Raw genomic sequence first — 25,480 nt, 5'->3', positions numbered from 1 at the left:
GCAGCAGTTATTAGATTATGACTTTTAATTAAAAAAAGAAAATCATAGTGAAAACCACCACCCCAAAAGGAAAGGAGGCAGAAAGCTCTTCTTTACAGATGAATGCCAGCTAATAAATGTAGGCGGAATGATGGGATAAGAAAATTACCATTTAAGAGCTCCTAGGTATGAGTCATCAGTGGCTGCTGTAAGTGGGGTGTGAAAAGTGGCTTAAGACCAAGAGATTCAATGATAGATCTGGGGGACACCACCTTAATCAAGGACTCAAACCTACCACCACCAATGCAGGGACACACTGGAACACATACAACCTTACTTACATGGCATTCTTGCAAAAAATGTTTAACCTGAACTGAATCATGAGGAAATGGTAAGGCAAATCCAGAATGTGGGATTTTTCCATAAGATAACTGGCCTGACTTATCTAATATATTTAGGGGTGAAATACCCTGATGTTTAAAACTTATTTTAAATGACTCGGGGTGGGGGGGGGGGAAACGAAATGTGAGTGTGTGTGTGTGTCTGTGTTGTGAAAGATGTGGAGGAAGAGAAACAGAAAGAGAAAGCTAATGTAGCAAGTTAGAATTTATATTTTAAAAAGTGGGTATTCAATGTACTCCTTTTAACTTTTCTGTAGATTTACCCTTTTTTCACAATAAAAGTTGGGGTGGAACTTTGTATAACAAATCAACTTTAAAAAACAAAAAATTCAACATGCTTAAAATAAGTCTAAGAATCAAAAACACAATGCATCTCTAATATAAAGAATCTGATTTTCTTGAACACATTTTACTGCTCCCATTGAAAACAGGTGAAAAGCGTTATGGCATAGTTGCTCTGAAATTCCTCTATGAACCCTCACGGTTTCTAAATCACTTAGCCCAATTCAGACAATCACACCTTTATCCAAGAGGCAAGAAAATATGCTGGACAACTCACAAACCCCATTGTACTTTACTCACAGCTTGGAACTCCACATACCTCAAAATATGGCTTTCAAATGTTTTTTAACAGAATTTCTGATAATTTTAAGTGAGAGAGGTATGCATTTTTAGCTACAAGGTAGATACCCAACATGATCAGCAGAAAATCCAGTACCTACAGTAGGATAATTTATCAGAAAGAAAGCCACCGGAAACTGTAAGCAGTCTGGATTCGTGTTTATTGGAGCCAGTAAGAGAGACATCTTCTTTTCCCAGCACTAGAAAGCAAGGTTCCACATGACTGCGCACTGCATCTGGACAGAGCCACACCCCTGGACGAAGGCTGGTGGGGAAGAATCTGCAGTCCTCGTTTTACGTTAAAAACACCAATAAACTTAGTATAGAGACAACAGTAAACTTTCACCTACAGCATCAACATTAAGGTCATGATGTACAGAGCAGTCACTTTCAACTTTGTTAAACTAATAACACGACGTCTTTCAGGTTAAACACTGATTTTAAAATGCCAATCAAAAACAAAAAGTGCAAACACAATTAAATAATTCTAGCAGCATACCCGTTGCATTTTTAGGAAAGATCAATTTATGGCCTTAATGTGGCCACATCTTCAAAACTGGGCTTATTTCTTTGATTTTTCCATTTTAAAGACAAACAGCAGATGTAATCACTATAGTGTACATAAATAGTCATAAAATTGTCTTTAACAGTCTACCATACAAGTGTATTCTGCAAATAAAATGAATTTTACTTTAAGAAGTAAAGGCTGTTTATTGTTTGGCCTTTGGTTCCAATGCTTGAAAACCCCCAAATGACAAAAAATATCTCCCCTCCTCCCACCTCCCAAAAAGAACCCTGCAGCTCCCCAAAGTTGGTAGACTTTGGCAACCACTGAGCACACGACACTATGCATCAGTTTCTTCTGCTACTAGGAGCATCCACTTGTCATGAGAAACTAAAAGTGATCTTCAAGAAACCTTCCTTCACAAGACAGGTGTCTCAGCATCTCATCAGTTTTAGTACATTTTATATTGACACAAAAGTGCTTATCAGTTTAAATGATAAAAAATGAAAAGTAAAATTATGCATTAACATTTTAAATCACACTATATCCCTCTTAGGCATGTACCTTTCCAAGAAATTCTTTCTTGTTTCTGTGGTCACTCATTTTGTGCCCCACCCTCCAGCTGCTATAGAGGGATCAAGTGACCCCACCATTAGTGTGGCCACAAGTTGTTTGGCATCTATTGGTCACTACACCACAACTATCATTCCACAGTCATTACCTGGACAATATTGTAATTGGAAAGAACGATACATTAAAAAAAAATAATAATAACTGAATTTAAAAAGGGGGGAAAGTGTATTTTCAAAAATAAAACTGGCACAAATAACATGGTTTTATGTTTGTCAGAAAGGCAATACTCAGCTTTCTCCTTAACAGTGTTCAGACCTTTACAAAAAAAGCAATTCAAGATAGTTTTAGAGTCTTGTTATATAACATATGATATTAAGTTATGCCCAGCATTATGTTAGTGGTCAGTCAAATCTGGTATGTAAAAGCAATGACATTAGGGAAGTTATGCTCAGACACAGTACAACATTCATATAAAAAAAGTAAACTCCACATAAGTGAATTGTGGTTTTCCCCTTGGTTTGACAACAAATGTTTTACACATTAAATTAATGGTAGTGTTTGCATTTAAATGTTCTTTATCATGTATAAAATTAAAAGTGCCATTTCAAATCCACAGAAGTCATTTCCAGAATGGTGATATGACATGACAATGTGCATTAATCTGACCTAATGGAGACACCCAAAACTCTTATTTCCGTAAGAAAAAAATGCTACATTTTATGAAAAACACAAGAGAAATGTATCATTTCCACTTTCAATATAAAACATTCACACTTATATGTCCCTCGGATAGCACTGATCAGACCAGGGAGCTAGGACCAGACCCTTTGCATCAGTGGAACTCCATGATGGCTTCCACAGACCGTAAGGCAGGGATTGGTGCAGGCCAATTAATCAGTGTGCAATTACATTAAAAACCTCCCTCAAACTTTCGGTAGCACATTGCATTGTGGTAAAATGAGAGGTTGGTCACCCATTCTCTATCTGTAGGCCAGCCTGTGGTAGTTAAAAAAAAAAAAAAAAAAAAAAAAAAAAAGTTTTTTAAATTTGAAAAACAAAGCAGGAGCTATTTAGAAAACACAATTCAAAGTAATCTAATTTTGTAGCCGCTGACTTTAAACACACCCCACAGTGACTGTCTGCCCCACAATGCACATACGTGGAGCCCAACACCTCCCACAGGGACATGGCCTAAGCCGAGCACGTGAGTCCTGGGCAGCTGCCATCTTCCCCACCCGTGTCAGCTCTACCTGACTCAGGCACCCCCACACTTAACCACATCTTTCATAAGTTAAAGATGTATTCAGAACAAGTCTAATTCCCATTTTGCTTAGTGTTTAGTTTGGAGATGCTTGTGATATTCAGTCTTCAAATGATTATTCAAGTTCCACTGAACACACAGTATTTACTAACACTGCTCACCTCCTCCTTCCTCCACTTCCTTCAACATTCAGCTTCCCTACCATTACTTCTCTCATTCCTCCTTTCAGCCTTTTTTTGTTTCCTGGACTTTCTGCTACTTAATCTGCTTCCCAAGAACAAGTGAATTTGCTAGCAAGCAACTGGTCAGACTAACCACCATCTGGATCAATGACTTCCTGGTCTCATTTGCTCTACCCTGAAAGAAAGTGGGCCCTCTCTCTCTCCATCCACCTTCCCCTCCACAAGAAGCCCCAGCTGCACTTGCTTCCCACGAGAGAGCCACATGCCTGAGAGTCCAAGGGTTATCCTTAACAAAGGGGTCTGACACATAACCTTCCTAAATGTGCAATTCACACTCGGACAAGCCAATGAAATATTTTTTTTTTTTTTAAGTTCATCTCCCCTGTCCCCAAAAACTGATAGCATGTGCCATATCAGAAAAATCCTGGTCTTGGCAGATCAATATACATAGTTATTTGGTCATTTTACATATGCACTTTTAAGGAGGATCAGGCTTCATTTTCTGTTGAAGAGTTTGTTACCATGGAGTCTGGTTTTCGAGTCATTCTATCCAGTTCTTCCTGAACATTTGTCAACACAGTCTTTTGTCCTTTAAAAAAAAAAAAAGCAGCAGTGATGGAAGACTAGAAAAGAATTTTTAAAAAGGAACATTCAAAACTATACAGACTTCTGTAATCATTTGTGGTGATAATAACCTCAGTAAAAATGAAGAAAGCCTTTTTTCATTGTAATGATGATGAGAAGACGGACCTCAATTCAGTCCGTCTTAATTCCACATGTCACAGGTCTGTGCCCCCCCCCCCCCAACTACATGACTGCCCACTGCCTGGGGACGCCTTTGTGCCAAACACAAGGGCCTTTCTGGAAACCCTCTCACCACCAACCCCAGGCACTCTCCGCCATCTGCCTAGAGGTGGTGTCTGCGTTTCTGGCATGCAGCAAACTACCATCCGTGTCTCAAATAGAACAGGTGTTTAGGTTTTGTTTCTAAATTACTCTAAACTCCTATGGAAAGCCCAGAAACACTGCATTTCAATAAGAAAAAAAGACTAAGGCCAGACATTTCAATCTTGCATAAAGTTAGTGTTCATATTCTTTTGTTGTCGACTACGAACTGCGGCCTAGAAATGGCCCCTATTTCCTGCCAGGCAATACCAACCAGCTCACAGCCCGGGCCACCAGACCAGATGCTGAGTCTCCAAGGACTCAGGAGCCCATGACGGCCCCGGCTGATCTGAGGATAAAGTGATTTCTTGAGGGCCTCCTTTGATTTAAAAACACCAATTAGGGAAAACACTGTATTAACATTTCTTATAGCCAATGGAAAAATTAAAAGCAAAAAACTTTTAAAATGGCCTCAAGCTTCCAGGGAAAAAGAGTAATTTCTAAAATCTTGATTCTCTGTTTCAGAGACCTCCAAGACACAGACTTTGCCCTACCCACCCAACATGGAAGGACATGGAGATGGATGTGACAAGGCAGGAGCTTCGTGGAGGAGGGAATGACAACCCTCCAGTGAGAAAGGGAGGGTTCACAGGCTCTGGCTCATGGCAAGACTGGGGGCAGTGAACAAAAATCCTTATGAAGTAGCAGAGAAAATTAAATAAATAAAATGTCGATGGTACACCCCAGACCATGACCCCCAAAGGATAGAGCTTCTATACCAGAGCCACGTGTATGGTTTAGGATCTACCTCAACTCACCCAACAGGCAGTTCCTGAAAACCTCAATGTACACAAATCCCACCTGAAATGTGCCTAGGAAAACTGCACAATAATAAGGTAAGTCTACTGTGAAGTATACTGCGCAGTGTAAAGCGGAGAATTGTTCTTTGCTTGGCTGTTCAGAAAATCGAGGGTCTGCAGGTCAGGTGAAAGCAGACAATCCTGTCCGCCTCCCCATCTTCCAGCACCCCTCAACAAGAAGGGTCATGAGTGTCCGAGGGTCCTTCAGTACCTGACTTCTTGGCTGTGCTCTGAACCCCACCAGCACCAGGACTTCCAGGAGAGCCTGTTTTTTTACTCAACAGACTGTTGAAGAAGCTGGCCAATACCCCTTCACTTGCTGCATTATCTAAGGAAACATTAAGGGAAAAAAGCATCACACAAACTGGATGACAATTAAAAAAGCCTAGTTTTCATCTTGGAATTATCCATTTGTGCCTATCATCTTCCTAGGATACGAGTACATTTATTTACTATGATGCCTTATATACTGCTACTGCTGAGGCTAGTTACATGTTAGCACGATTAAAGTGGAAACCTGTTTAGATTTCCCACCTGTTTAGGAGGCATAATAAATAACCTGTGCTCTACATCATCTTCCTGTCCACGAGGCAGTGTCTTTCAAAGTTTATTAGCCTATAATACTCCAAAGCTGCTGTGAAAAGCTCTCATTCAGAATGGAAGATAGCCACTGAACATGCAAGAATAAAATAAAATTTTGTTTTGAGGGTCTTACTGTAGCCAACATCTTTGGGTATTATTACTAAGTCCCTGGGATAAGAGCTACTTAAACTAATAAGTAATTAAGCTTTGCAAGAGAAGCAAAGGGAAGAAAACTCCCACAGTTTATAAATGGTAATATAAACATAACGAGAAACAAAACTAAGGACTCAAAACACACATTTTAATATGACTTATGTTGTATGCCTCTCCAAAGGAATCTGCATGGCCTAACCAATGCTTTACACAAAGCCAGGTACAACAGCCACAGATTCCAACCAAGGAACAGGCTTTGGCCTCTGCCAACCAAGAGCCCCAGCCCCCCGAGGGGGGATGTTGGAAGCGGCCCTTCTTGGGGAAGGAAACAGCCCAGCCATGAGTCTCGACCTTCCCAACCCAACCATGCAGACCCTACAGAGTTCAGGCCTAGGACTAAACCACTCTCTGGAGACAGGATACATACTTTTGATGTTCGGGTCCGGCTTCTTTACCGACGTGCCTGGGGAGGCACTAGGCACGCTAGCTGGCCCTCCCCGGCCCTGAGTTCTTGGAGAGCCAGAGGGTCCTCTCGCAGGGGATTCCTAAGTCCAAAAGCAGCCCAAGTCACACACAGGCATAAAAATAACAGAAAATACATATTCCAAAAATGAAGCCATGCTCCTGCAGGGTATTTTTCACAGTCTAGGGAGAAGGGTGGCAAGACTGGGAGTTTGCTCCCAGCTCAATCCTTTCTAGACCTCAGTATCTCCTGAGAGAAGAGATATCAAGATAACAAAGCCTGTTCACTTTAATTCCCAGAGCAGGATTCCTTTATCAGGCATCGTCTGAGTTCTTACTGTGTTCCTGGCCCTGGGCCTTTAGGGGGACTAAATTCCCTTTGAAACCACAAACGCCCACACAAGCTTTTATAATGGTATAAAGTTTGAAGACACCCATGACACTAGGCCTTGACCCTCTGTTTAAGGTACTCACGGAGGCTCTCGTGGGCGTGGCTGGCTGCTTGGCAAGGAGTGACTGCAAAGAAAGGGACACACTGGCCATTAACCAAGGCCTGCAGAGTGCACTGAAGGTCAGGAGAAACACTTCCAAGTTTCCACTAGAGGGCACCATTTACAACAACCAACTCATAGGTTTTACACTATAAACGCAAAAAATTTCAATTGAGCAGTTTGATGTGGTGAAAAAATTAATCCAAGTAACCAGTTTTGAAGCTAAGGAAGCAAGGAGATCACAGAAGGGAGGAACAACTGGCAAAGGAACTGTCAACAACCCCTGCTGACCTGCCTACACCATCAAGCAGACCTGTAACGTGTACCAGTCCAAGTCAAACAGAAAAGTGAGACTGAATTTGCATTCTGAACTGTCAGCCGGAGGAAGTAACTTTCCTCACCTACAAAATGGGTTTCTCAGCTCACCTGCCTTCATGCACAGGGCTGTGTGGGGCTACGTGAAATAATGGGAGTGAGGCCAGGGCACTTGGTAAACTGTCAACACGGAGTATTACGCCAGGAAACCTAGCATTTCCAGAGAGAAAAAATACTTAAAAAGATAACTAAGCCAATCACTGTAGGAGAATCTGCAAGGCCAGCAGGGGACCCCCCCAAGGCAGGTCCAGAACCTCTACTCTGGACCAATCCTAGAAACGGGAGGGAGCAAGGAAACCTGGTCCCAACAACGTTAGCACTGCAAGCTCTGATACCTGCAACCTCGCCCCTGGGAACTGGCATTTCAGTTGTGAGAAGGCCTTTGCTCGGGCTTCACTGGTCTTCTTACCTGTTGCTTCATTAGGAACACCTGCTCATCCTCCGCTGCCAACTCTTTGTCGTGGACCAGCTGGAAAGGGAAGACACATTCATTTGTGGCCACAGGCCAACAATACCCAAATTACTGTCAAAATTCAGGCTGAAAAAGAGAACGGGGCTCAGGTCTCCACATGATCCTGGGGAGAGTCCCTGCTGAAACTGCAGAGCTGTTTCTCCAGCCTGGCACAGACCCTGTGCCAAAACCAGCCTTGGCACATAGCCAAATGACGAGTTTTAAGTCTGGCAGGTTCTAAACAACAGTGGCCCACCCCCCCACCCCCAACCCCCCATGAGAATCTGCAGTTCACAGGAGCAAAGGGATCTATTCAGAGTCCACAGGCAACAGTGGCATCGTCAGGACTTAATAGGAAACTTCAAACCCCTTCCACGTGGGCCCTCCATCACTCATGTCTCACCACCCAAGTCCATTCACATAACCCCAGGCTTCATCTAAAGACTTTTCTTTTAAAGGCCCGTGGATTACCTCTCCCCAAAACCCCCAAAGGATGGTTTAACGATTCTTAATCGGTTTCTTTTCACATTAAAAAAAAACACCTACAACTTTTAAGGTGATTGACTTGTGTACCTTTCTCACAGGAGGTTTCGTGATAAAGTCTTCATATACATCTTCTGGTTTCACAGTTGTGAAATTTTCATGTAAAATAGCTATTTTCTTTTCATTGTCCCAGCCTGCAGGTCTAAAGGCAGAGAGACAGGGATTGACTTGTTTTTCCTGGGACTGCCTTACAGAGCACTCAGCGCATAGTCCAGGCCAGGACTCCTGGTGAGTTCCGTTCCCACAAGTTCTGGTCTGTAGATGCTCAGGCTGGCCTGTAACTTTCGGGGGACAAGCCAAATTTTACTGCAGGTATAACGCATCAGATCCACATCACAGGTCCTGCTCCATACTGAGCTCACGGGGCCCAAGGCCTAAGGAGCCAGAATGGGACCTTACTGACTACACATGCTGACCCATGTCAAGTGTTCAGAGCCTTCCCACAACTCCACCCAGAAGAGCAAGGACACAATGGGGCCCTGTTCCAACCGAGCGGAGAATGCAGGGAGCAGCACAGAGGACAGAGCTCAGGATGGAACTGTTTCTCTCGGGCTTTGGCACGCAGGCACCCTCTTACAATGTTTCTCTAAGAACTCTTCTTTCTGACAGCAGTTTTCTTGTGGATTGATTCATTAATTTTACTGGTGTAGGAAGATGTACTCTGGAGCCAAGTGGGGAAACCAGGACCTACACCATTCTGAGACCCAAATCGGAGGGACACTCCTACATGAGAGCTGCCCACTGGACATCTCAGGGCAGTTGGTACCCAGGTTCCTTTAAGTTAAGCCACAGCATCCGGTTCCCACCAGACTCTCCTAAAGGAGCAATTGTAAAATGCCCTACATGATATACTTTTGAACTCGAGAAGCTCTAAAAGATGGCAATTGATTGTTCTCACAGGCCTCTCATTCTCCATCCAACTCCTGCTCCACAGCTCTGTAAGGAAGAGGGTGCTTAGCCAGAGATGCTTCTCCATTCCAGACCAGCCCTACAGCCCGCCAGTATCCCTGCTCCTCCTGCTCGCCGGGATCACGTGTGATTTGGGCACTGGATGACCCTAACAACATCCCACCCACTGGGCTTGTGTCTTTGGTGCCTGCCTGACTGCTCTGGACAAAACAATTCTCTAAAACTGGTCCAAGCCTCTAGATGTGCTGTCTGCAAGCAGCCCGAGTGAGGCTCTCACTGCATGTTCAGGAGGCAGCCTATTCAGTGCCAGGAGCTCTTGGCTTTCACACCTTTAGTCTTCTCACAGACTGTCCCTCTCATCCATCTATTCCTTCTGGCCTGCCTGGCACACACCACTCATCCTTCCAGCATCACCCCCTCTGCTTTCCCTCCCACACTGAGTCCACTACCCCGTTAGTGCCCTACCGCTTCTCAGCTGTGTGTCCGTCCCTACAGTGCCATCTGCAAGGACCACCTCGCTCATTCATTTCTGTCTCCTGAGCACAGAACCTGCGCACCTTGGAGGTGCTCAGTATTGGCTAAATGAACTGTAGTTCTTTTTTAAGCCAAGAGGCTACCTAAGCCTAAAAACATTGATCAACTGGCATAATTCCTCTGAGAGACCACAGCTTCAACATTTATTTATGCATCCACAACACTCATCATTCTCCAGTGAGAAAGGACACAAACTCAGGCAAACAGGTATCTAAGTCCCTGCCCAATGGCTCCCAAAATGTGAAATGCTGGAAACACAATAAGCAAGTAACATAGTCAAGGCCCATGCTGACAGTGAGGCCTGCTGATGGGCAGAGGAACCAGATGCTTCAAGAGTAAACATTCAGGATCCCGAAGCGCCAATTCCCTCTATTTCAACTCCCTCCTCCAGCCAGTATTTTACCAGAGTTGACAATAAGCGGCAAAAACGGATGACTTAAGTTTTAGCAACTTGCTCTCAATGAAGAAAGGTAGGACCCCTGATCTCACGCCACCCACATCCCTCAGACTGGAGGCAGAATGGCAAGTAACCTGGAAAGGAGCGGAAAGGGAAATCTGTCACCTGGGTGTACCTATCACCTTTGAGGTCCAGCCCAAGCACTTTGCCCCAAGGCAGCAGGAAGCTAGCTGTGTAAGACAGGGACAGAAGGCACCTTCCTTGGACAGATGAAAACGTAAAGAGCCAATGTACTATAAAGAAGAGTTTGACAGCATCAGCTATAAAGAACTCACATAAAAACTGCATCCTTTTCCACAACTAAGGCAGGTGTGGTAAAGTGGAAACCATACGTTTTATGAACAACGTATTTATACAACAAGTCGAGGTTTTTCTCTTCCTTCACTGATGTGTAAATCAAGGCAGCTCCATCTAATAAATCTGCTTAAGGAAAACCAATTCACTGCAGGAGGAGACAAAAGCAAACACATACAAGCACAATCCTCACAGTACTTACTCACAGGTTGATCATTTTAGGTCACTACATGATCAATAGAAAGTGTTATAATTTAAAACTAAAGAGGTAATAGTAGCATATGAACCAGTTCAAAAGCATAAAGCATGTTGATGCTAGCGGGCCATGCAGTTCATTTTTTAACATGTAAACTTATCTTCTGACCCATAAGATAGCTTCCCAGTCAAATTAATGGCTCTAAGGCTAGCCCAGGAAAACACTCTCTGCATATCCAAGGGACACAGATTCTTTCCCTAGCAGATGCTCAACACGTAATCAAGTTTATCATTAAGCACACCTTTTATGAAAAATGGGTACCTACATGTATTAGGACCCTTCACTGAGCTGGACAATGGACAAGCTAAAGAGCCAAAAAAAGTGATAGGAACCCATCTCTCACCCCCACCATAGGGTTTGGGACTATGGCACCAGCTGCTACTGGATTTTCATAGAAACAGGACTCAAAAGACTGCTGACCAGCATCTTTCTCGTGGACAGCACAAAAGATAAACACATAGGAAACAACTGTAGCATCTAAAGCATACTGGGTACTTCTGCAAAAAAAAAAAAAACACAACAAACAAAAATAAAGATTCCCAAGATATGATAAAAGTAATTTGGTAATAAAATTTCACATATCAGCTTTCTTCTTAAGTATGAAAGCCATTCAATGCACAGCATTAAAAAGAAAAAAAGATCAAAGATAGGCGGAAATTAGTAAGTCTGAAATGCCAACACAGTAAAATACAAAACTAGTAAAAAGACGTACACAGTTCTGGATTCAGGAAGTACTCTGAAGATGCCCCATTTGGAGGGAAGCCTAGAGTAGCACACTGAGAGGGCAGCCTGTGCCCCTGGGCCCCCACACCACGCCCCAAGGATACACTGGAGGCAGAACCTCCGTAGGTGTGACTGGATGAAGTCAAAGTGCTCGTCCCTGTAATCGTGCTCCTTCTCCAGGACACTCACCGCATCACACTGCAGGGAAGACACAAAGAGAAAGGAGTTATCTTTTTGCATCCCTGCCTGCTGCGGATGGGAACAGATTCTTCTTCAGAAATAAAGTACCACAGCCCCAAGAAGAAAGCCATGAGCAAAGGGCCAAGCAATAATTAGAACAGTGAAAAGCAACTGGACATTTTTCTCTTTCATCCTGGGCCTATTTCCACATCTTTATGGAAAGGGGATATAACAGCCCTGATCACCTCACAGTTGTTCTAAAAATCAAACAGAGTCACATCGGGAAACAGGCCCACTGGCCATGGCTGTGCTTTGCATACCCGGTACGGCTCCATTCTCATAGAATGTGATGCAAATGGCACAGCCTGTAGTTGGCAATACAGTGGCTCCAACTGGGAATCAAGTACTTTGGAAACCCAAAATGATTTTATTTTATTTTTTTAAGACCGTCTCTCAAATTGGTTATTGTTTATAATTTAAGTTTAGTCCTAGATAAACCATAAACAAGTTTGGGCCACTAAATTCTTTTGCCAATAATTATATTACAGGACCCAATCACCAAATTGTCGCCATCATCAGTTACTGTACATTATTTGAAATTAAAAAAATTTTTTTGAGACCATTATTTTCCCAGTCTTGACGTGACCTCTTCTTTCCCTAAAATGTTTTCAAAGCTACTACTTCTTTTTCTGTATGTAAGAGATACAACTTTGTTTCTCTATGACTGAACTTAAGTTTCTATTCCCACCTCATAATTCTACAGGGTTGAAGAAACTCAAACCTTGAGTTCCCTTTTTCCCCAGGGTTATATTCTGCTCTGAAAATCATCTGAAGTGCAACAGACTTTAGGGACCAAAGCCCAAAAGAATTCTGCTCTTCCATATTATTTTTTCATCACTAGCTTGGGCGAGACGAACTGGTTGACACAGCCTTACAAAAACTGTTTTTAGTTCTGAGTTTGAATCACTCAATAAAGTTGACAGCGCTTCATGGAGAGATTAACCCAGGCTATAAGCAAACTGAACGGTGTCATGTTTCCAGCAACAATGTTTAAATGACTACATTTTCTTTCCTGACATTTTCACTGTACCTTAATGAGTCCCGAATTAGCCCAACTCTCCCTTGGGAAGATATCTAATTAAAGCTTCCCAAAGTGTTTTTAGCTGGTGATACTTCACTGGCCAAACCCAGCCAAGTTGCCAGGTCCCTGGACACACCTTTGTGCACACCACCAACACAGGGATCCCGAGGTTATGGGTCAGCACGTTGTCACCGAGAGGCAGGGCTACATTTTCTTCATCAGGACCCGAGCTCAGAGGCCCTCTTCTCTGTGGGGAACCTTGACAACCTTCTTCTGGCTCAACATAGTCTTGAAACTCTTTCACAACTACAGGTGAAAAAGGCAAAGAAAATTACACACATACACATATAAAAACAGACATCAGCTTTAGAAAACTGAGAAGCAACAAGCACAAAACATAAACAGTTGTGACAAATCCTAACTGCATCCGACTGCAAAATTAGGGATTTGGGGATGATGACGCAAAATGCCAATTCTGACACTCAGCCTGAGCATTGTAACATCAGAGCAGCGAGGGCATTCCCATGGACACCTGCAATTGTACCCAACTCTTAAATGGTTCTTAAAAACTTCTAAGGCTTCAGTTGTTCTTACTATGAAAAAAGCCACTTTTCTTATACATCTTACACTTTCAAACTACCAGAATAGTTGAACTGTGTTACTTCAATAGAGGCGACCACTAGCAATAGTTTATAACTTCTAAAAACTCCTCCGAGTCCTCATTAGAAATAGTAAAGCACCTGAATTCCCTAAGAACACGCTGTTTCCACACAGCTGAGGTGCGCCCACACTAAGGCCAGAGGCCGGGCGAGCCCAGCACCGTCCGGATCTCATAGTCCTCAGTCCTCACTCTTGCGGGCTCGGTCTCCTCTGGAGGAGATCCACGTGCAGAGTTCACGGACCGGTTCCTGCCTAACACAAGAAGGGGTCAGGGGTACAACATCCACTTCTTAGTACGTACGGTCACTACTTTGGCCAAGGGCGTAACGCGCAGCAGGGCCTTTAAGCTGGGAGTGGGCATGGCCTTGGTTAAGTCAAGTGAACACAAAGCCCACAAACCTATACCTTTTCGTGGGCGCTTCGAGGCTCACCTGTCAGGCCAGAGAATGAGAACATGATGGTTAAAGTTACTCTGGGCCAGATGAGCAAACCGGCAGCTCTACGCTTCTATGCCCAGTAAGGACTAAAGGACCAAAAGGCCTTTCCCTCATCCACAACATGTTCAGTAAGAAAATGCAAAAAACTGAATTAAAGAGAACCTAGAGAAAGGTGCACATACTCCGCTCCCACCCCTCGACCAGGTTTCAAACATTTTAAAACAATGAGTTTTAATTTACAAAGATTCTAGGTTATCGTTACAGAAGCTTCTGGAATTATCTGGGAGCACACTGTCTTTCATATAATAGTGGACAAACTGAAAACCACTGACTAAGCCCTAAAGTGCAGATGCAATAACATTTCATCTCTACAACTTCTCTTCAATAAGCCCATTCACATACTTTCACTGCCAATATAAACAATCTACTCAAGTGGTGGTCAAAGAATCGCGAAGGAATCAAAGGTTCTCACATTTTCTTTAACAGCATTTTATCAAATCTTCAAATCAATGAAAAATACAATGGCTTAACTGTCTGGATAAGAGCTATTATAATTGCCCAAGATCACATGAAACACCCAACTAGGGCTTTCAAGACAGTGAGTATGGCAGAGCCTAGACCGGGTTACAGGTGAGCTACGTCACTGTGGGAAATGAGGCAGGAGCCGGGCAGCTCTGGCGGTCTGTTCTATGAACCTCCGTTACCCAGTATGTTGCACAAACTCTGCAGCATTCTACTTATGCCCTGATGTGAAAATGGCTGGGAAGCCCTGGGTCAGACTATTCACTCTCTGAAGGAATAACTTAATTATGGCTGTCCAACACAGTAGGAAACACACGTGTTTTTAATAACTCAGCATTTTAGAAAATAAGTTGGAAGACAGAGCAAATGTTCATAGCAGAAGTTGATGAAAAGGGAGGATAAAAACACGGTGAGGACTGTGGGATTCGGGTAATAAAATGTGCACTTCCCATAGTGTACCCACATACCATAGTATTAATTTCTCTAGATGGAGGGAAGGCCAGTATTTCAACAGCAGGGACCATCAGCCCACCTGGGACTCCGTTTAGCATCAGATGGCAGTAGGTACGGGAATGAGATCGCAGACAGCTCAACCCTAGCTACTGGCCCCTCTTTCTCACCTTTTCCCTCCTACCTCATTGATCACCCACTGGTTCCACAGTCCAAAGACCCCACAGACAGCACCTAATCTTTACCCTCTACTTATTAAGGGAAACCCCAGTCACAAGGCAGGAAGACGAGACTAACCTACACACACGCCTCCCCTTCTGGCAGCTCTGGGGGTAGCTCTGCCCTCTCCCTCACTCAGATGGATCCTACAGCCGAACAGCTGCCACAGATTCCAGACCACTGGGGAACCAAATCCTGAAAGAGTGGCGACTGTGGAACAGTTTTCCAAACTCAGCAGACCGGAGACTGGTGTTGGATTGGAAACTAGGTTAGGTAACAGCCCTTCGCTCATTCAATAGAATACCTAAAGTTCAATTAATCCGGAAAGCGCGAGTCCTGAGCAAGAGGATGGCGAACTGCTTTATTAAAATGTAACCAAAAACCAGTAGTAACAAAGGAATTCCTTCAACTTGCAACACAAAGGCATGACAACCATTTCAAACATCTCAGAGGAGGGGTGGTGAAAACAAGAGCGGTCCTAGGAAGGCTACAGGTTAACGAGAGGTAGGAGGCATGGACATGGTTCTAGCAATTGCTAGCTGCCCTCCAGTGTCCTCTCTTCTCCTCCTCCTTGTAACCAAACTGGACTGATACTTAGAACACATGGCCATACAGACTACATTTCCCAGCCTCCTTAGAAAGACAGCAGGCACGCGCCCTTAAGCCCTTCTTTCCTCTTCCTTCATCCTGCGGCTTAGAACATAGATGTGAAGACTAGAGCTCTAGTTGCCAAGAGGAAGAGAACCACACCCTAGAGATGATAAAGCAGTAAGCAAAAAGGAGCCAGGGTCCTTGACCTTTCTCCCCAGAGCCACTTTCCAGGACTAAACTGCCTACTTCTGGATTTCATTTACAGGAGAGGGAAATAAACCTCAGTCTTGTTTAAGCCACTGTTATTTTGGGTTTTCTGTCACATACAGCTGAATCTAATCCTAAGTGACAGACATCCATGACCAAGACCACAAAATAAATTCAGTGTGCCACGGGAAACACCAGCTCCCAAGAAGCAGGCATCTTATCCGCTATATGCATCCCCAATGCCTAGAACTGACCCGGTACAAGGTGGACACTTTCCTGCCTGGGAAGGAACACTATCCTTCACTCAGTTTCTTTCTTCTTTTTTGTTTTGACACATCTTTACAGGGTTATAACTCTAAGAAAACAGATTCAGAAACTGAAATCTCCAGGGCATTAACCCACTAATCTGGATATGATACTAAATGTGCAGTGAAAGGAAAACAGCTCTTCAGCCTCAGAACCATTCTGAGAAGTTGTCTTTAGGATCTCTATTTCAGGGGAAAAAGAGGCATTATCTAGAAAGGTCAATGGCTGGAGACAGACCAGCTGAGCTGCATAACAATCACTGCGGCACACATGCCGGTGACCTGGGAAACACATACACACAACAAACCAAGGATTAGATGTAAAACTCCCTGTTTTAGCTAATCTGGGACAGGAGCAAGTTCTGAAGTTATGACAGGAAGACACACAGCAACAAATGTGATCTGAAACGCACATCAAAATTTCCGAACCCTTCTGCCAGTAAGTGTGAAGATCGCATGTGCCATGCCCCAGAAGCACTCATTAATTCACTAAAGGGAATGATGTCATCCTTTGGAAATAAGCCAACCTGATCCAAGCCTGTCCCAGCCAAGGCGGCTGCTGCTGCTGCTGCTGCTGCTGCTGCCGCCGCTGCCACAGCTCCAGCCCCTGCCCCTCCCACTTCCCTGGCAAGTGGACAGAAGCTGATGTAACTGCACAGAAGCAAAGAAAAGGAACAACAAGCTTCTGAACCACATTAAGGGAAAAAAAACAAACAACTTCCTTTAATTTGAACATTCTTTGTTCTCAAAAGGACTTGAATGTCCTTAGTCTTAAAAGTCTTTCACTTTAATGACAAAATAAATGGCCTTCCTATTTCTATGAACTAAAATCATATTTGCTGGATCCCAAAATAAACTAAGGCAAGAGCTGAAAAATTTGTCTTTTGTAGGGCTTCCTTCAAACCTGCCAGCAAGTGGGTCCATAGGGCCTCAATGGAATCCCAGGCAATGCGCTCAAGCTGCAGACATCTCATCTAACTCAGCACACAGAGAGTAGCAGAAAAGCAAAAAGACCCACAGAACTGATCATACTGGGGGGGCGGGGGGGTTAAGGGGTCTCCTTATTTTAAGAGAATCAATGAATAAGGAATATTAAATCATTTATTTTCTTCAACTGTCACATGTGAGATAAAAACTGCTTTGAATACTTTTTGACCACTCAATTTACAAGAGCAACTCTGAAATAAATGGTGCAAACAAAACACAAACACTCAGTAAGAGAAGCTTTGCAGCCTCTTGACACTGTGAAAAGGAGAGTGGAACCACCTGAAGACACTACTGAATTTTCAAATTAAGAAAATCTTATTTTACTTACACTTCCGTTCCAGTGCCCTCATTTCTTCTGGTGGAATTTTCATTTTATCAATGTGCTCACGCAAAACACTAGCCCATTTCTGTAGAGATTCCATCACGGTCCAAGGTCTAGACATGTCCGCAACAAAAATGACCAGGGTCTCCGGCAAGGATTCAGCAGAAACTGCAAACTTCAGCAGGCCTTTGTGGTATAGGTCTCCATCCAGAATCCACACGTTACAGCGTGTGTGATCTAAGAAAAAAATTGAAGCTAAATTACTATCTGACAATGACCAGCACAGCTGAAAGAAGAGCCACATTAGGAAGAACTTGAAGGTGACAGTCACAAAATTACAAACACAACACAAACAGAAATCTTAACCAGAAAAGTGCTCAATGGATACCAACCCTTGGTCAAGGTGCCTGGTGAAACAGCTAAACTTTAAACTTTGTAAACTACGGTAGTATATTGTGTCCACATCTAAAAAGATTCCAGCAATGTCAGAGGAGTGAAAAGTGAAGGACATTTCAGCTTTCTCTAAGAATCAAAAGATACTAATAAAAGCTATAAATGTTCACTGGTCAACGGTGCCACAGTCTAAAGAATCCATTGTCTAAGATATCAGCAATCTGTGAGGCGGCGAGCTGTACAGAAAAGCCTACGGTTGAACAAGCTCGTTTTGTGTCAGTCAACACTGAGCAGTGCGTTCACACACTACACAGGGTGGCTAAGAGACAGGACTTCTGCATTTAAATGCTAAGATAAAATCATCTCTTATATAAATTGAGATGTGAATTACTCGATGGCTGATGATTTAAAGAATTATAGTCATTTTTGATATGATAATAGGGTTATGTTCTTAAAATTCCTTATCTTTTAGACATACATATGGAAGTATTCCCAGATGTAATGATAAAATGTCTGAAATCTGCTTCAAAATAATCAGTGTGGAGTGAAGGGAGAAGAGGGTGAGAGTAATAGTTGAAATAAAATTGATCAAGAACTGGTAACTGCTGAAGACACATGATAGATATGCTGGGGTTCATAATATTAGTCTCTCCACATTTTATGTGGTTTTTGTTTTCCATTAATAAAAAGTTAAAAACATATTGCAAGTACTGACATAATGAAGCACGCAAAATCACACCTTCACGATCAAACTACAGAAGAGAATTCTCCAAAATACTTTACAAAATATAATTTAAAAAACTTTTAGTCATCTTTTTTGAGAATTTTTTTCAAAAGTACCTTGAGAAAGAACCATCAAAAATATCATTTCATTAAACTTGTTTTCCAATAAATTCCAACATACACTTTAAAAATCTGTCTTCCGTTAGCTACCTTTTTTGCATAATGAATTAACATGCAGTAAGAAAAATATTCATGACTTTATATTTCAACAGTATAATAAAACATCTACATCTAGCTACACTTTCAAAACTCTAATACAGTTTAGATAGCAGCTTTCGTTTGGGTTTTGTGAATTCCTTCAAAAATACTGTTCTGTACCTGAAGCCCACAGATTTTAATGCCTGCCCCTTACCAGGCAGTTCTTTTTCTCAGCCTCTCTTCCTACTGCCCACTATACATAACTCACCCACATGCAGAGAGATCACAGATACCACGTGGCATTAAACAGATGCCCCCAAACCTGAAGGCAGTTGTCCTAGATTGACAAGCTAGAGACTATTTTCTCTATCTGTGTGACTGCCTGCAAAATGTGTGTTTATAACCCAGTCACGCCACATAATAAAAGACTGCAGTTGAAAAGATGTATAGTTAACCACAGGTTCAAAGAGGAGAACCTGCAAATAGGTGGTCTAGAAAAATCCATAAATGGAGACCAAGACCTTGTTAAGGCAACCTTAAGGAATCTGAAATAAAAGTTAACATGTACGATGTGAAAAATACGGTGAATGTTTAAATTAAAAAAAAAAAAATTACAGTGCAAGACACATTGCCATTAATCCCCCTCAAAATACTCCCCCTCGCTTCAAATACACTTATCCCATCGCTCTTGCCACTTTCTGAAGCAGTTCTGGAAGTCCTCTTTCATGAGTGTCTTTAGTTGCACTGTTGTGGCTGCCTCCATGTCCTGAATCGATTCAAAATGTTTACTTTTCATGGTCATTTTGACTTTGGGGAAGAGCCAGAAGTCGCACGGTGCCAGATCCGGAGAATAAGTTGATGAGGACACACCGTCATGTTTCTGTTTGACAGAAATTGCCGTACCAGAAGTTATGTGTGTGACACAGAGTCTTTCCGGTGTAATCACAAAACTCATTGCTGCTGCTGAGTGCCATCCAATGAAACGGCAGAGACCTTCAATAAGTGAAGTGGCACACTGAACCTTAGTAACAGTGTGTGACAAGTGTCAACTTGTTCAGTGCAGTTAGTCGGGTGTGAGCTACAGATGAGAGAAGGTGTGCTTTAAAGTGTGCTGTAAATCATCCTCCATCATGACAACGCTCCGTGTCGCACATCGCTTCTGGTACGGCAATTTCTGTCAAATAAAAACATTACGGTGTGTCCTCATCTACCTCATTCACTGGATCTGGCACCATATGACTTCTGGCTCTTCCCCAAAGTCAAAATGATTCAGGACATCAAGGCAGCCACAACAGCGCAACTAAAGACACTCACAAAAGAGGACTTCCAGAACTGCTTCAGAAAGTGGCAAGAACAATGGAGTGTGTTCAAAGCGATGGGGAGTATCTTGAGCAGGATTAATGGCAATGTGTCTTTTACCGTAATAAGTTTTTTTTAATTTAAACATTCACCATATTGTTTGATAACACTTGGTACTTCAACTCAAAGGCTAGTGAATATAGTTAATATAATGCTTTGGTGTGAAAATACACTTATGCCATCTTGAAACAAGAAGCTATAGAGATTCAAAGTATCTACACTACGTGTTATACTTTTAAAAGGGTACGAGAGCTACCACTGCATCTCAAGCACTTGGCTACACGTGACACATACCACCTCTCATTCTGTCAACCTACAAAATAGGTACGATTATTCATTTCTATGAATGAGGAAACTGAGGTGCAGAGTGGTCAAGTCAGTCACAACTAGTGACTAGAAGAGTGGGATTCTAAACCAGTTCTGCCTGGCTCCAAAGCCCACGTCCTTTCCACAATAACCACACTGCCCAATAAAGAAGGAAGCAAAAGACTCAGACATATGAGAACCTCTAGGCCTGGCTCAGGGGCCTGAGTCCCAACTCTACCCGTGCAGACTCTGGTGGGCCTAGATGGGTACGTGAATGCCTCTGTCTGCCTTACACAAGGAGAGCCCTCAACACTGGGTCTACCTCCTACCTTCTTTCACATCCTTCAGGGAATGTTCAGTATGGCAAGGGAAGCTGGGGGCAGAGGAGCAGGAATAAAATCCCTGGAGTTCCAAGATGACCACTAAGTTACCATTAATACAATGCAGGTCTCCAAGCTTTAAAAACGATCCTTACCCACGTCCTCTATTAAATGACTCTTGGAGATCAAAGAATTATCATGCTGGAAAGGACCTGGGTCCAGCCTCTTCATTTTAGCAATAAGGAAATGGGGGACCAAAGGGCACAGTGGGATTATAATCACACTTACATCATGATCCTTACTGTTTTAATGGGTAAAGGCAAATCTAAAGAATTTAACAAAGACATTTCATCTTTACACTACATAGATGGTTTTCCTACAGATAAAAAGATAGACACCAATAATTACTTATTTTAGAACCATTCAAGATGGCTCAAAGACTAAGTTTATAAAGGAGGTATTACTAAGTAATGGTAACCAAAAAACATTATTCTAATCCACCTCATTATTATAAAAATAATTATAAAATGATATCTAATGCTTGTAAGACTGCTAACCATGCACCGTTAATCATCTCAACTACCCTGTAGGCAGAAATTATTACTATCCACATCCCAGAGGTGAGGAATTAAGAGAGAATATTATCACCTCTGAGCCGCTATTCCCCCCACTGAAAGAAATACAGGAAATTAGCATTTTTACACTGTCACAAAAAGACTTAGAAAAGTCTCCTGTGAATACATGTTGAGTTGTCACACTCTGAATCACACCAACGTCAGATTCTCCACTAGAACCAGGGAGAGTACCAATGGTGCGCAGATCAGTCTGCTAAATGTTTCTCTCATAGAAAAGTCCAAAGCTTTAAAAAACAAACATCTTTCTTATTACCCTGATGTGCATCTGAAACTTTACCTTCAGTATCTTCTTTTAAGTGGGGGCTACCCAGGGCAGCAGCTGACGGCCCCATTCCCCATTTGTGCTAACATACTCTACAAAGTGGGTCAAGTCTTACAAAGACATGCACTTCATCTACTCTCCTGTGACTTATTCTCTTCGAATATTGATAATGCTTGGCCATGTTGCAGGAGCTGCAACCAATGAGTCAGTGATCTGCATACACTCCTTACCATGGATCAACGCTTCACTCACCATCTCGGTCCTCATCATGGATGCTGAGGTAGAGATACTCTAGGCCTCTTCCTTTTTTGCCATGCTCAGCTCCTTGCAGTTTAGTCATGAGGGTTGTTTTACCAGAACCATCTTCACCTACAAATGATGTATGCAAAAAGACAAAGTGTCCTGTTTATTCTAGGCAAGGATGGGGCGTCTTGACAGTCACATAAGAAACAACTAAGAATTTCTTGCAAAGCCTGCTGTTGAGGTCTCTCACCTGCATTCACAAACAAAGCACACTTTACTGTAAGAGTGCTAAGAGTGGGAAAGGGTGATAAAGGTGGCAAATTCCAAGATCTAAAATGACATTCTACTGCAGTTACCCTTACTTTACAAGAGAAAGACTAAGGCAAGTCTACAGCCCCTACTGTGTTTCCCTGAAAATAAGACCTAGCCGGACAATCAGCTCTAATGCATCTTTTGGACAAAAAAATTAATATAAGACTCAGTCTTATTTTACTATAAGACCAGATATAATATAACATAATACCAGGTCTTATATTAATTTTTGCTCCAAAAGATGCGTTACAGCTGACTGTCCCACTAGGTCTTATTTTTGGGGAAACACGGTACGTATGACTTATAAGACATGCGTTTGGAGAAGTGAAAGTAAACGGTGGAGTTAGTTTCTCACAAAATAGATTTTTAACACAAGAAAATAAAGAAATCTTCAAAATATAATTAACCTTAAAACCCAAGAACTCTGAAATAAAAATAATCTAATCCTGCCTCACAATCATGAAGAATGGAAGGTATTACTCACTTTTGACTTTAGTATATCTCCTTCATAAGCATCCTGAAGGCTAGGAAACTAATGAAACTAATTACAGACCTAAGCAAAACACAATCTCAGTAATTATCAAGCACGTCCTCATCCCCCTCCAACCAACTGCCCCCCCCAAAAGAAAACCTTAAACATCAAGAAGCACCACCAAGAAACATTACAAGGCACTCTTGGGATTTAATAATATGGACTTAAAAAAAACATGAGAACAGAAAGGCACTGCACAAGTCAAAGGCCTCCTTCCCCATCCCCAATGACACTACCTTATTCAGGCCTTCCACATCCCACCTGGACCACGTCAAACACTTGTCAGCCTGACTTTGGTACCTGCTCATTTTGAGCCACTTGCCACTCTGCCACCAGAGTTCCCTTTCTACAACACAGATCCAATGACCTTGATCCCCCACTTCTTGAAAATCTCTAAGGCTCCTCTTTTACCTACTGCAATGGTCATCAGCTAAAGAAGACCACCTGCTTCCCACACAAACAGTGGGAATTCTCGCAGTGATTCCCTAGATGATTAGAGGATGGAGGTAAAATCCTTGAGAAGCAGGGGCCTTCAGGGAAAATTTGCATTAAATCTTCAACCTTCCACAATCTGCCCCCAACTGACCTGAGCAGTCACCTACTACTCACACCCTCTTGTCACCTTTGTGCTCCTGAAAGCACTATCCCTCCATGCCCCTGCACGCCATGTTGACACTTATCCTTCAAAACACCTGATCCCCAAATTACCCTCTTTTAAAACAGCACCAAGCCATGTGATGCCCCCACTATAATCTGTCCATGCCTAGTGTGGCATAGTGTAATCATCAACACATCTGCCTCTCACTAGACTGAGATTCTTGTGTAGTGTCGGATGGATGTCTGTGCTGTCCCCATGCCCAGCCTAAGGGACCCACTCAATAAATGGGTCTGCTGTATAAATGAATGCAGCCAAACTCCCTCACTTAGATGAAGAAAATGAAATCAGACACGTTAGGGTGCCTGACCCAGGTAACCCAGCAGTGAGAACTAGAATAATGCAGGAAAGTCCCTCGGTGAGGACCCCCAGGCCGGCTGTCCTTTGCAGAGTCCCTTTGATGGCTCATGAAGATAAAGGAATGGCTCTTGTGCCATCTCCCCACAGCCCCAACCCCAAGTCACCTGGTTCTCCCAACTCCTCCACCTAACCTCATCCACCCACGCCCCGCTCCACACCCACATTTGGTAAACTTCTAAGCTATGAGCACAGGGAGTCAGGGACATTTCAAGCAAAGCTGATGTTGCGGCCAAATGACTGAGGAATGTGCCGACAACCGCATGCCAGCATCACTGGGATCTCCATAAGGGGCAACACCCCAACCTCAGGCGTGGTGGACCCGGCCAATCTCCGGCTGTCCAACCGGGGTCTTCCGGTCCTCCGGAAGGCTGCGGGCAGGCGGCAGGGGAGAGGAAGGCTGGGACCTGTGAGGGGCGACCGCCTCGCCCACCCCGGCTCCCCGGGCAACGCCCCGCCGCCGGCGCTCACCGAAGACCAGGATGTTCTTGCCGGACGGCAGCTTGGACCTGGCACGAGTGGACACCTCGCTCAGGATCGAGGTCCTGTGGGGACAACGGCAAAACAGTCAGCCCCGGGCCCAGCCTGCACCTGACCGGTCCGGGACGGCCCGTCAGTCTGTCCGCCAGTCCAGCCCAGCCCGGCCGGCTCCCCGCCCCGCCGCGCCCCACCCAGGCCCGGCCGACCCACCCCGGCCGCCTCGTGGTCTCACCATAGGCTCTGGCCCTCCTCCTCCTCACTGGTCAGGTCGCCGGCGGCCGCCACCGCGGGCCCGTTGGGGCCCAGCAGCACTTTCTTCTCCACCCCCACCGGCGCCATCTTGCCAACCGCAGCCACAAAGAGGGCCCTCCCCCGGGCCAGCTGAGGACCCGCGAGGACCCTGGCTATGCCGCCCGCCGCCCGCCGCGCCGGGGCCGCGCCTCACGTCGCCCGCCCCGCAGGGTTCGCGCCACCGGCCGCGGTCCGCCGGGCCCGCGATGTCTGCAGGGTCTCACAGAGACGTGAGGCCGCCGCGCTGGCAGGAGACCGGCAGAGGTCAGGCAGCAGCCGAGGCAGCCATGCGCAGGCAGGCGGTGGCGAGAGCGGGAGCCGCCAGGACGGAGGGCACGCTGGCGGCCTCTGCCGGCGGAGGGGCACAACGGCACCCCGCCCGGCTCCTCCCCGCGCTGGCGGCGTTCCCCTGCGCGGTCTGGGACCAGGCAGCCGAATGGACAGACGCGAAAAGCTCAGGCGTTGGAATGAGACTAATACACGATAGCGCCGTTTATCTAGCGCTTCCCAAGTCACCCTGAATCGTATCTAACCTGTTTACAAATGAGGAACCTGAAGCTCAGAAAGCTTAAGAAACCTGCCCAAGGACCCAATGCTAGAAGATAGCATCCCGATACTTAGTCTTATTCACCGATCTTATATCACGAGTTTTGCTTAATCCTAACTCAAGCCCCGCATTGAAAGACTGGCCCTAAACTAGACTCCAAAATCCTCATAAATATCCCTTTTTCCACTTCCTCCTTCATTGACCGTATTAATATTGAGGTAGTGAGCTTTACCGCAGTGAACAATACATTTGAGCTTAACAGGTTTTTAAAAATATTTTCAGGAAGCCAGCATTTGACTCCAGAAATAGGTTTTAATTTCCTTTCTTGCGGGGTGGGGAAGGAAGAGATGTGCGAGGAGAGGGGATGGGGAGAGAAAAGGGAAGGAAGAGCGTAACGGAACAAAAGGAA

General features: G+C 44.0%; 1 protein-coding gene across 2 annotated transcripts; it reads right to left on the bottom strand.

Annotated features, from left to right (window-relative positions):
• Positions 1-1,143: 1,143 nt before the first annotated feature.
• DYNC1LI2 (dynein cytoplasmic 1 light intermediate chain 2) lies at positions 1,144-24,856 on the bottom strand. Of its 2 annotated transcripts, XM_019755247.2 has the most exons (13): positions 24,466-24,856; positions 24,225-24,298; positions 21,907-22,023; positions 17,465-17,695; positions 12,895-13,064; positions 11,602-11,695; positions 10,500-10,635; positions 8,355-8,466; positions 7,740-7,799; positions 6,939-6,980; positions 6,430-6,547; positions 5,479-5,595; positions 1,144-4,111 (listed from the first exon to the last, which is right to left on the bottom strand). In XM_019755247.2, exons 1-13 carry the CDS (start codon positions 24,570-24,572, stop codon positions 4,011-4,013), a joined length of 1,479 nt encoding a protein of 492 aa, XP_019610806.2. In that variant the 5' UTR covers positions 24,573-24,856; the 3' UTR covers positions 1,144-4,010. The 2 variants fall into 2 exon arrangements, with proteins under 2 accessions (XP_019610806.2, XP_074170878.1); XM_074314777.1 differs by lacking the exon at positions 6,939-6,980 and having other exon boundaries at positions 24,466-24,662.
• Between the last annotated feature and the right edge of the window lie 624 nt (positions 24,857-25,480).

Source organism: Rhinolophus sinicus, linkage group LG11 (genome assembly GCF_036562045.2).
Source record: "Rhinolophus sinicus isolate RSC01 linkage group LG11, ASM3656204v1, whole genome shotgun sequence".
Taxonomy (NCBI): Eukaryota; Metazoa; Chordata; class Mammalia; order Chiroptera; family Rhinolophidae; genus Rhinolophus; species Rhinolophus sinicus.
This window is presented reverse-complemented; position numbering and strand designations above follow the sequence as displayed.

Excerpts from the sequence above, each read along its gene's own strand:
- DYNC1LI2 (XM_019755247.2), bottom strand. The coding sequence starts at position 24,572 with ATGGCGCCGGTGGGGGTGGAGAAGAAAGTGCTGCTGGGCCCCAACGGG. Across the intron at positions 13,065-17,464 it reads GAGGGCACTGGAACGGAAGT|TTGTGAAAGAGTTTCAAGAC; the intron begins GTAAGTAAAATA and ends TTTCACCTGTAG. Across the intron at positions 11,696-12,894 it reads TGTTGGTGGTGTGCACAAAG|TGTGATGCGGTGAGTGTCCT; the intron begins GTGTGTCCAGGG and ends TCTTCCCTGCAG.